Source organism: Protomyctophum bolini (assembly GCF_963924005.1).
Source record: "Protomyctophum bolini genome assembly, chromosome: 18".
Lineage (NCBI taxonomy): Eukaryota > Metazoa > Chordata > Actinopteri > Myctophiformes > Myctophidae > Protomyctophum > Protomyctophum bolini.
In genome coordinates this window covers 18,966,223-18,978,943 of record NC_137879.1, presented here as the reverse complement: position 1 = coordinate 18,978,943, position 12,721 = coordinate 18,966,223, and the positions used below count along the sequence as shown (strand labels likewise).

Below are 12,721 nucleotides of genomic sequence, written 5' to 3'. Positions count from 1 at the left end.
TGTGTGTCAGCGCTACAATGAACAGGTGTCCTCTCTCATCTCTCCACAGGGAATGATAGCCCACTGTTCCATTGCAGTGGACACACACACACACACACACACACACACACACACACACACACACACACACACACACGCGCGCGCGCTTCTGTGCGTAATGTAATGTTGGTGAATGTGTGAGTGAGTGGTTCAGGGCTACATTGTACATGGTGGAAGGGGGTATCAATCACACGGCACAATGTTGTAAAATATATTAGTGTAAGATGTTCATAAAATAATTAAGGATTTAATTTGATTCACTTTTTTCTTTTTTTTGCTCCCATGCCAATTTAAAATTGTCAAATTGTAGTCCCTTAAGTTATCACTCCCGACTCCTATTGGTTGGTTCGTTATAGAGGGTGTAGTCCAAACTGGGGTCTGGGGACCCCCTGGGATTCTTCAGTGGGTTCCAGGGGGTCCCCAGCTAAACGTGTTATTATAGCATAACAATCAGTTTCACCACTTAAACCCTATGCATCGGCTATTTAAAAATATCTGATCTGCAAGCTCACAATGCATCGCAATCGCACGCAATATGAGCTTGTAGATCTACTACTTCTTCACAAAATTGTATTCCATATATTCCATATTGATTCTTATTAATTTGGGGGTCCTTGACCTGAAAACGTTGGTCCACACCAGTGATTCTCAAACGTAGAAACCTCATTGGCTGCTGCTGTTTGTTGGCCATGTGTGACCTATTTTGTATGGAGAGCCGTACATCCTGAAGCCTGATGCATGTCTATTGAAGCTGGAGGTCTCTCCACTAAAACAATAATCATAACTCACTGAATTCTGAACCGATGGTGGTGTGCTGCTTTGTTGGTACCGACTTTGTGCATCCTCACCAACACCATCTCTAAAATTAAATTAATAAATGTGAATAATTCATTCAAGAATGTGCAATGATCAAACTCGTTAACTGGAAAAGACAGACAGAGCAGGGCAATGGCTGTCTCCCCTGTTTCTATTCCCACTTTAATGGCAAAAGGACTGACAGGAAGCGAAGCGTCTACAGACATGTCAGCTGAGCTGTTTGGTACGCAAAGCAGCAATGTTCTCGCTGAGACTTACACACACCTTTATTACCATAAACTGTTCCCTTGAGCATTGCCTGAGGAGGGTGAGCTATATAAGAAAGCATGTCCACAATACATCTCAAATGTGTAAAGCTGTGAAACTCTGTTCTGATTTTACCCCAATTTTCCATTCATACCGATATTTGAGCCATTTACTCTGTGATCTTATCTAGAGCCATTTCCAGCACATACTGACTTGCTCCTAGTACACAAATACTACAAGCAACTATTGAAGAAAGGTCCAGAATCAAAGTGTCTGTAGTACACAGTCCAGATCAGAGAAGAGACAAGAATCAAAGTGTCTGTAGTACACAGTCCAGATCAGAGAAGAGACAAGAGCAAGAGTAAATTAGAGTGAGTTGAAAGGGGGAAATAATAATGGATAATGGGGGAAGGAGCATTTGACGGTTTTCACTTTACAATGAAAATTAGATCAAAGAATGAGGTAAGTTGCTACAGTAGTAGTAGCATAATCTGGCATGTAGAACTGAACCACAGAACCACAGACTGGAAATAAATAATTATGGTCAATATGAGCGAATAGCGAGTTTGACAACAGCCCCCTGGAGCGAGGAGTGACATTTCCCCCCGCTCCACTCTGCTCGTATGCTCTGTTGTGAAACTTGTGAACATTGGTAGCAATATTTCATTGCTGAGACTTTTATAGCAGTCACTGGGGGCGAATGATGTCAAACTGAACGGCTGATACAAACGGCTGATTAATCGACAGTTCTTCCTTTAGCGGCCTATACCTGCAAGCAACATCATTCCTCTCATTCCCTCAGCGCATCCTATCTCCATTTTGAGTTGTATCAAAAATTCAAAATAATTCTCACACCTGCAGCGCAGAAGTGATACATGATTTAAAAAAGGCACAAAATGGCCATGAGCGTTGATTTGCATATGCTTCTCCCTAGGGACTGCTTTGTCCATTGATAATGATCAGTCTCACACAAAGTCAACACACACACACACACACACACACACACACACACACACACACACACACACACACACACACACACACACACACACACACACACACACACACACACACACACACACACACACACACACACACCTTGTGTAGGAGACATGCAGGTGCACACAAGGAAAGAGATACAGAGACACAGAGAGAGGAAATAACAGATGTTCTGCTACCCAATTAATATAATATAATGCCTCACAGTCACGTTAGAGAGACAGAGCGACTTTATGCATAGGATATAGCCGATTGCACTATTTGGGTTAGGTAGGATGTTCCTGTGTAATACTTTTACACATCATTCATTCTATGAAGGAAAAATGATTTAATGTTGTACTATAATTATGTCTATGCTGTCTCATGCTACTATAGAGTGTGCTGACCATATAAGGAGTTCCTCCCTGTCCCCAGTTAACCCCTGGGGGTCAAAAACGAAACCTACGGTATTTTTTGTGAAATCACTTACTCTACCTTTAATGCCTGATGATTACACAGCATTCAGCATGTCAAATTCCAGGAATGTTAATCCCACTACTCTTTCTGTTTTAAAGGGTGAATAATTTCAGGTTTCCTTCATGACTCTTCATCATGATTCCAACATTTCCTATTAATTGCCTAGAACATGCAGTGAATTGCCTACAACACGCTGTGATTTGCCTCCTGATTGAAGCAGGAAGGAAGGAAGAGGACGGGAAGGGAGGAAGGCAGGAATGAAGAAGGAATGGAGAGAGGGAGGAAACAACAGAAAGAGGGCTAGAAGAAGCCAAACAGATGTCATTACCCTGATGTTGTCAAAGGAGGCCTTGTTTGTGACATCATACAGGAGGAGCAGAGCTGAAGAGACACAAGACAGAAACAAATATCAATCAGCAAGCAAGGCTTTCATCTACACAGAACACATGCTAAATAAAAAGCTTTTACCAGTAAATGTTTATACACAATCACATAAACTCTCATGAGCTGGACTAGCTCTTGGCTTACTCTTGAAAGACATTTTGATAAGAGTATCTTATAGGCCTACTAATGTTACTGTGAGGTTGCAGCAAAAAATGGAGGGATGGTGGTTTTGGGGGGGATGGTCTCTCTTTTGTCTTACCAGTGCTGAGTCTTGAGAAACACAAAAGTTTAGAGAAGAGAATATGGATTTGTCTCTAGTGTAAAATGTTAAGGGATGAAAGCCTTGCCCTGCAGTATGAATGCGGAGTAAAAGTTGGATAAATGCATTAATAGGGAACTTATGGCTAATGTACTACTATAGATGCATGAAGGAAAGTGGATAATGTACTACTATAGCTGGAAACTGGATAAATGCCTGTGTATGTGGGAGGAAGGTGGGTTGGCTTTCACAATTCCTTTGGCTGTAATTGTGCCATTCTGGTTTACAAGCATGCTGAAGTTTACTAACTACACCATCATTAGTGATACACCTGACCATTTATTATGCCCGTGTGTGTACTGTGTCATTAATTAGTTGTCAAACGTTTTCATGTCAAGGTCCCCAAAATTAATATATATTTGCTGCACCCATCTGAGAATATTTTGTGCCAGAGACTCACATGCAAGATTTGTGTTGTTACAATGTTTCAGAGATGTTTCTCTCACTCTCTATAATTAGACTACTTGAATGTACTCTCGAGTCTCGATCAGAGACATGTATACATTGTGTGATATATATGCTATTTATGTATTCCGTTATTATTTTGGTGTCAGCGTGTTGGCACAGGAAATATAATGTATTGTAAATTGTGTCTGAATAATCCCGTAAATAAAGGATGGGCTGTGAATGGCAGCCAGACACAAAAATGTAATCATTCATTCATTCACCTCCCACTTTCACACTTATAGTTGTTACTTGTTACCGCACACATTAATACCACCTTGTATTTTGTGGCAGCATACTGTGAGAGCTTGGATTGAGAGAAGAGGAAAAAAGCAAGCATCTTTGCCGCAATGAGTTCATCTGGGTCAATTTCTTTACACTCTCAGTCAGTTTCGTTTTTTTTCTCTCCCTCAGGGTGTCTTACTGGTTAAGATAGTATACAGGAGTAGACAGACAGGACATCGGGAGAGAGAGTGACACGCAGCAAATGTTGGCGGGATCGGAATTTGAACCTACGTCAGCTGTTTGGGCCACACTCTCAGAGTTCAATGAATACTGAGGAGTCAGACTTTACTGGGTACAGGTTGCGGATCCTGGAAGGAGAATACACTGTATGTCTTAACTCTCTACCACGCTCCCTCACGGCCAAGCTACACCAGGCTTTTCTCGTGCGGACCGTGCGTGCGTAAGCCAAATGCCCTGGCTACATCGATCTGTCAGACGTGCGGCAGATTTGTGCGGGACCTTCCGGGAGGATATATAGGTACGCGCACATGGGGGCATATGCACATAAAACAAATGGAACCGATCCAACCGAGCACGCGTAGGATGGCCTGCGGTATCCGTGCGTCTGGTGTAGCTGGGATCATTGACATATACAACATGTATTGGTCCTATCCAAACGCACTGTACGCGCGCAATAAACGCGTGCAGTAAACGCATACGCACGCGCGCAAAATTGCCTGGTGTAGCTTGGCCGTCACACCCTGTCAGTCTTACGTACGACTTCATCGCTTGGTCTTCTCCCTCCCTATCCCTCCATCCACTCCTCTCTCCTCCCATCCATCACTCTATCTGTTCCCCCTTTCATCAGTTCTGTGTCTCCTTTTTTCATCTCAAACCAGTCCATCCATGACCGTCTTTTATCTACTGCTCCATCCATTCTGCTCTGGCCTCCTTAATCTATCACTCCATCGACTGCCCTTCTGCCGTCTTAATTTACTCTCCCCTCTGTCCCCCCCCCTCTTTACTGGCTTTGAACCAGACAGCTGCGTGAAGTGTGTGTATAATGAGTTGCAATCACTGTGGACAATCCAACTCTGTCTGTCTGATAATACAGAGAGAGAGAGAGAGAGAGAGAGAGAGAGAGAGAGAGAGAGAGAGAGAGAGAGAGAGAGAGACAGAGACAGAGACAGAGACAGAGACAGAGACAGAGACAGAGACAGAGACAGAGACAGAGACAGAGACAGAGACAGAGACAGAGACAGAGACACAGAGAGAGAGAGAGAGAGAGAGAGAGAGAGAGAGAGACACAGAGACACAGAGACACAGAGACACAGAGACACAGAGACAGAGAGACAGAGAGACAGAGAGACAGAGAGAGAGAGAGAGAGAGAGAGCATGTCTCTCGGATTGGATCTCAGCCAACAACAGCCAGACTGCCAGACAGGGGGAAAGAAGTAAAGTGAGAGGAGGCACGAGACAAGAAAAGAGAGTATTAACATTTTTAATACAGACCCGGATAGGGGGAATGCACAAGAAAGCAAGGAGAGATAGGGTGCTTAAGTACAAAGAGAAAGAGATTTGTGGTAGTACTATCATCACCTTTCTATCACCTTCCTCATCAAATTCTATTTAGCCCCCCAGGTGCAAGACAGTGACGAGTGAGAGAAGGAAGGAAAAGAGACGAGGCAGAAAAGTAATTTAACTCTGAGAGTCTACACACATAACAAAATAGACTGGTAACCCATTTGGTTAAATTTGTACTTAAAATATACGTTAAAATGTATGAATTAAGACAGAGGATTTGGCGGGTAGGGTAGTTTTTCTCTCCGTATTGTTTTAGTGAGGGACAAGAGACGGAAATAAAACGGCATGATGCAGATTGCAGACCCACAAGACTGCAAAAATAAAAGAAACCTTTCCAACCAGACACCTGGCGGCAGCACAGAGAAACAGACACTGCAGTCTGACTGACAATACATGCCAAGGAGCGCCTATGGAAGGCAACAAGTAGACAAGCACACAGTCATATATAACAATAGTTAATATAACCATTTGTAACTCTCAGAGTTAAATTAAGAGAAACACGCAGAAGCATGCTGAAATGGTGAGTGAAAGACAGGCAAGAGGAGGCTGGAAAGGCACGAAAGAGACTGGCGTAGAGTGAATGCAGCCATGCATCTTCCCTAAGTATATCTGAGAGGGCAAGGGATCAATCGCCATGACAACAGGTTAGTTAATTCCCCAGATACGGTGACAGGTAACGCATGCACGTGTGCGAGCACATACACACACCGTTAAGCCCTTCCCACATATGATGAAGGAGTGGGGATTAAAATGCAGACATGTTGAGGAGGCCATTATGGAAGCCACTAAAATAATTAAATAATAATAATAATAAACTTTAGCAGCTTTTAAGAACAGTTTTCAGAAGGAAGTTAAAACGGGGTGAGCAGGACCTGACATTTTTAAACTCAATTCTTTGTGCAAAACCAGTGCAAAAAAGCGAGAATGGGTGTGTTATATATGATCACGTTATGGGTGTGTTATATATGATCACAGAATGGGTGTGTTATATATAATGTTATATATGACCACGTTTTCTGGAGACAGTTAAAAGCTGTGCAGCTGCATTGTGAACCAGCCGCAGGCGGTGGGTAGATGTTTTGGAGAGGCAGGAATAGAGGGAATTACGGTAGTCAAGACATGAATAAATAAATGCATGTAGAAAATAGAAATTCACCTGGAAACCTAAACAGTGAGTCGCTCTCACCATCTCTCTCTCTCTCTCCATCTCTCACTTATCCTGACCTCTACCATCTCTTCCTTTTAAGAACTCCTGTATACCTCTTTCTCCCATCTCTCTCTCTCTCTTCTCCTCTCCCTCTCTCCCTTTTCTCTGTTCCATCTATTGCTTTCTTCACTGTTCTTTCTTCACTGTTCCTTGCCGTGCCGTTTTCTCAGAGTTCCTCGCTTTTTCTCCACCCGTTTCCTCTACAGTCCCTTCATCCCTTTTCAATCCTACCAGAGCCATTGAAAGGAGCGTTCTGCCAATGAGGGGGCAAAAAAATGCCCGGTCACACGTGGTACATGTAAACTCGTTTGTCACTCCCAATAGACGACAAAGCATTCTGTCAACTTCCGGTTCAGGTCTTTGTCACTATTCGCCAATGGAAGTCTATGTAGAAGAGCTGCCATTGGACTGGCCTCATGAAGTGATCGGAGTTGTCATAATTCTCTCATCTATACGACTCTGAATCCTACCTCCCTCCTCTTTCTCCTTCTCCACCTGTTTCCTCTACTATCTTCCTCCTAATTTCCAGAATCCATTCCTCTCTCTCTCTCTCTCTCTCCTCTCCCCCACCCCCCCCCCCCACCCCCGCAGTGATCCCTTCCCTTCCTTTCCTCTGTCGTCCCTGTTGATGTGGCTCTCATGCTGTCATCGATGACAACCAGTCAGGTGTCATGGGGAGTCCGTGGCCAGGCTGTAGTTCTGCTGGTTCCAGCTGGAGCAGGCTGGAAAACCCCCAGCCACAGATGGTGCTGGCAGACAGCGCCAGGCTTGCCACTAACACAAACTCATTTACACTTGATTGATCGGCCTACACAGTATCTTGGTGTTCTCTCATTAGAGTCCCAGCGGGGGACTGAGGCTGTGTGCCAACAATGTTGGATAAGACATACCTCAACGGGGTGAATGAAGTGTGCTACAATGTCAGCTGTTTGGGACTAATGCTTAATTTATACATCGTCATGCGATGGTGTCACATGTTGAAAATAGTATTAAATAATAATAATGTATAAATCTGGCTTAACTCTTCCTTCGTGCTTTTAGGCTGCGTCTGTTTTGTTTTAGCAGTTAGCACTGCACTAAAACAATTTGTTCCTGACCAACAAACAAACAAGCTACTACTGTCATTTATTTGTACCATCTGAAATGTTCGCCTTTTCTCATGCCTAAACATACTGGCATTAGGGTTCATGTGGTAATTTATACTCCATTGTATGACAAAGTATACAGTAAATTAGGCTTAACAGACAGAATCATACTGTATAAACACAGACGTTGGTGTTTCTCACTCCTATGCTGTACTTGCAATTGCTTTGGAAAGGGATGGTGCCCTTTACTGTAACAGGCCTATCCTTTAGGATAAAAGTTGAAGCTTTGAAACTGTCCATTAGTTCTAAGGAAGTGCTTCCATGCGTGACCAGCTGTATGCTCTCCCCCCGGCCCCCGACTGTCAGTCTTAACGTGCTTCATTTAAACGCTTTTCGAGAGAGGAGGATAGAGGCTCCTTGGGTGGCTTGCTAAAGATCAATGGGGTATACTATTCTACTGACAGACCAGAGGCATACTGGGCATCTGTCCACGGGTAACGCGCGCGCACACACAAGCACACACAAATAACCATAATTCCGTAAATATACAGTATGCTGTACAGTGTACACAGACAAACATGTACACACATAAATGTTGTTGCATAAATATGCACACAGACAGAATTGGGATTCCTTTTAAATGAAAAGTGCATTCAAAATAAAATGTATTATTATTATAATAAATATATGTAGTAACACAGAGACAAGTGCAAGTGCACACACACACAAAATGCACGTACACAGTAAAGGCCTGTCAGTTTAACTCTGAATGTGAAAAGGTGGACCATTACAGGTCAATTTGTACACCTTATGGGTTAAATTATCATTAAGTACTTTACTGTGTAGAACCCCCCTCCCCTATATACTGTACACTGTACTGGAGTCTGGTGCAACGCACAGGTCCTGGGCCTGGTGAGAGCAGGAGTGGACCTTGTGAGACGTAGGAGGGGCCCGGACAGGAGTCAACCCACAGAGCCTAGTCCATCCACGCGCCAGAATCTGGTTCTCCCAGTCCTGGCAGAGTAGTTCCCGGAGCAACGGATCGTGTGGCCTTGGTCTTTCCCTAATGGGACTGATCGAGGGTAGCTACTGGGATGTAAGTCGGGACTTGAATCACCCCGGTTGGGTCATCTGAGTGAGGGGTATGATGTTGCCAGACCCTAAACCCCGATGACCTTGGGATACATCACTGAGGATACGTCCCAGGTGCATCCATGCAATGTTTTTTAGTTATATATTCCAAACTACTCACTGTTTTTCTATGAGGAATAGCTTGTATCTGGCATAATATTATTGCCCGCAAGGAAGTTTTGACTGCGTTTGTGTGTCAGACAAATCTAGATCAGCTCTACAGGCAGCATCGTGCCTCAGGCAAACCAGCCTCATGTGTTTGACCACACACACACACACACACACACACACACACACACACACACACACACACACACACACACACACACAGCAGAGAAGTCTTACCGTGCGCATCACGGTAGTAAGCATGTGTAACACTTCGAAAGCGTTCCTGTCCTGCTGTGTCCCATATCTGAGGAGGAAGAGGAAGGAAGCCTTCTCATTATCATAATGACAATCATCAACATCATCATGATCCTACGCTAGCATCCATCTGGGTTCACATTCCTCCTGGGCATGTGAACATTCTGTGAAAATAGGTGCTGTCTGTCTGTCCCAGTGCGAACTTCTGTTTATGACAATTTAATTAAAGAAAAGCGTATTCCCTCTAGTGTTTTCGGTGTAGCAAACCAGCCGTCTAATTAACTTGGAGATGAACTAAGGCGTAATTAAATCTGTGTTGTGCTCTGTGCTCCTCAGCCACGAATGAAGGTCACTTCTGTGTATTTACATTATGGGAACCAGCTGCTGCTAAGTGTTATTACAGAAAATAAGTGTGTGCTGAATGAAATGGAAGGAAAGGATACAGTATCTATCTGTCTCCACTTTCCTGCAGTGTGCATAAGACTAGGTAGTAGGGTACAGTAGGTGTAATGATCGCCATGGGAAACGACATGACCCATCCTATTCGGAGCAGTGTAGAGCCCCAGGGGGCACACAGGGAGCAATTAGGGGTCCAGGGGTTCAGTGTCTTGCTCAGTGACACCTCAACATAGTCACTGCTGCCTCTGCATTGCGGAAAACTGAAACCTTTTGGCAGGCCTGGTGCCAGGATGAAGTGACCGAGGGGGCAGTTAAAATGGTGAGGGGGAAAGTCCTAGTCCTTTTAAAACAGTAAAACAGTATAGGTTATTATCTTATTAGATGATCAGATTCCCAATCTGGTACCTTTAATGAAATGCATTGATTTAATCTAGACTATGTTTTTTCAAAAAACAATAATAAATACATTTATTTCACAGAAGTGCTGAAGCCAGTATTAAACCTTAGCAATCACATGCACGTACAAGACCCACAATAATAGAATTTGTGAACTACCGGTATTCTAACCTCTGAGAGATGACTGCTAAACAATAATAAAACACAAAAAAAGAATAGCCTACGGCATCTCTCCCCACTCTGTCTCTCTGTCACAACCTCTCGTTTGACCAAAACTGTAATTTCCATTCTGTGGATTGCTAGAATGGAATAAAAATAACTATAGCTGAAAGTTCAGCAAGCAAGGCTGAACCGAAGTGATGTGTTGTATATCTCTTTGGCTCCATTCAGTACCTGGGACAGCGCGTCGCGGCCCTAAGCAAATAGCCTACACGTATCTGTCCATGGTTCTGAAATAACAGAGCAGATGTTTGCAAACCATGTATGAATGCTGTTACAGTGGTAAAAGACACTGTCGGTAGCTTCAAATATGTAAAACGTCAGGAAGGTGTTTCATTACTGTCATCTTTATGGCAACCCCCCTCTGGGTACCGTCACTACTGTGTGTGGATTTTGACAGAGTGGGTCACATACTGAAACAGGCTGTTTTACTGAGGAACTGCAAAACTTTTGCTAGATTCCCCAAGAGGAAGAAGTAAAAGGAAAAAATAAATACACAAGGCATATAAATAAAGTTTAGCTCTCTCCACCGGTCTGACTGTCTGTTAATACCAGTAAGTTACCAGTGAGACACCAGAGTTTACGATATTGTACTATAATGTTCAAGGAAGAACTGTCTGCAGTACACTACTCAGGCATAATTGTTACATGGAAGGGGTTGAGGCAATTGCTCTCACTGTACAAACAAAGCAAGACTGAAAGAATAAAGAACAGCAGAGAAAATACTTTTGTTCTTACCTGCAGTTTCACTTTCAGTGTGTCAATAGTCAACACTTTATTCTGAAAAACAAAAAGAGAAATGTAATTCTTAAGGTTCTTTTACAGTGCAGTACATTCCCAAATTCAAATGTATGATGAGATCTAACAAGAACAGGCATGGGCATTCTGAACACTACAAAAGGTACCGAAACCCTAATTCAAGGTAATGCTTTTGTATAGCTGTCAGGAGTACAGTTCTTGCAGACAATACTCAATGGGTTGAAGTGGGTTGAAGTGGACCTGAGAGCTGTACTATTAGTGCTTACTAGGCATGTAACAATATCGTATATCGATATTAATCCCGACGATTATCGCCGTGAATCCCGACAATATTAATCAATTATATATATATATATATAGTATATATAGATATATTTATTTTAGGAGGACTAGTAAATGACGGTGTGTGTGTGTGTGTGTGTGTGTGTGTGTGTGTGTGTGTGTGAGATATGAAAGAGCTTTAATCATATTCCATCATATTCAAGTAATTTTGGAGAGAAATGAGACAGACTCCATGCAGTCATATTCAGTAGTAGAATCCTGCAGAGGGGAGCTGTGGGTCTGTGACTGTGCCCAGGTGATGGTCGTTGATGCTCATCAATACATCAAAGAAGGCAATTATGTTCTGCACTGTCAAATAGGTCTACATCTATCCTAAGATGCCATCAAAGAAAGCTTTTATTACATGTTAACTCGTGAATATCGTGAGTTGAGTGTATCGTTACATGCCTAGCACTTGCTAGGATCTGCTGGGATAATATACAACACTGAGGCAAATATACAGAGGCGCGCGCGCGCGCACACACACACACACACACACACACACACACACACACACACACACACACACACACACACACACACACACACACACACACACACACACACACACACACACACACACACACACACACACACACACACACACACACACACACACACACACACACACACACACACACACACACACACACACACACACACACACACACACACACACACACATTACAGAGTCTGGACCTAGTATAGGGGAAACCACACTAATTACAGTTTGCATGGGGGGATAATCGATAACTATTCAATCTTGAGAAAAGGTAGGCCTAATGGTTGCTTGAGATAGCCTGGGTTCTAGCCTGATTCGCTGCGTTCCGCGGATCTGAAAACGTCACTGCCCTACTCAGTCTGGACAGAGGCTGCTTGACTCACATTTCATAACGTCAACTGTTACGTAGCGCCGTTGTTGCTGATATGTCAGCAGCCAGCCCCACTCTGTCCATGCTTCTCACTGTTGGAAAAAAATAGCGCCGTTCCGAGACTTGAGAGTAAAAACCTACGATAAAAATTAAACGATTCAGTAGTCCACTGTCAGATTGCTGACAGTGGCTGTGTGGGGCGAGTTTAGTGAATGGGGGACGATGCATGGCAATAGCAGTAGCTGCGCAGTGCTCATTGATACGACGTCAAACTGGTGTTTTTCCTCAACACGGCCGCACCACAGACCAATCAGAAGCCACGGTTCCATTTCAACCTTGATCCCATCTACCTTGGAGAATAAGAGACTTTCCAGACTGAGTAGCGCAGTGACATTTTCAGATCTTATGCGGAACGCAGCGAATCAGGCTGGAACCCAGGCTATGCTTGAGAGGCCAG

The 12,721-nt window shown here is 43.5% G+C and overlaps 1 protein-coding gene across 2 annotated transcripts in view; it reads right to left on the bottom strand.

The window, feature by feature from the left end:
* rab26 (RAB26, member RAS oncogene family) overlaps positions 1-12,721 on the bottom strand; it is a 62,365-nt gene that overhangs the window by 18,223 nt on the left and 31,421 nt on the right. The window contains exons 3-5 of one of the 2 annotated variants that reach the window (XM_080789850.1): positions 11,051-11,092; positions 9,281-9,347; positions 2,885-2,937 (exon numbers count right to left, since the gene is read on the bottom strand). In XM_080789850.1, the coding sequence (XP_080645976.1) occupies positions 2,885-2,937; positions 9,281-9,347; positions 11,051-11,092 (162 nt within the window). The remainder of the gene's footprint in view (positions 1-2,884; positions 2,938-9,280; positions 9,348-11,050; positions 11,093-12,721) is intronic. The other variant, XM_080789851.1, reaches the window with a different exon arrangement.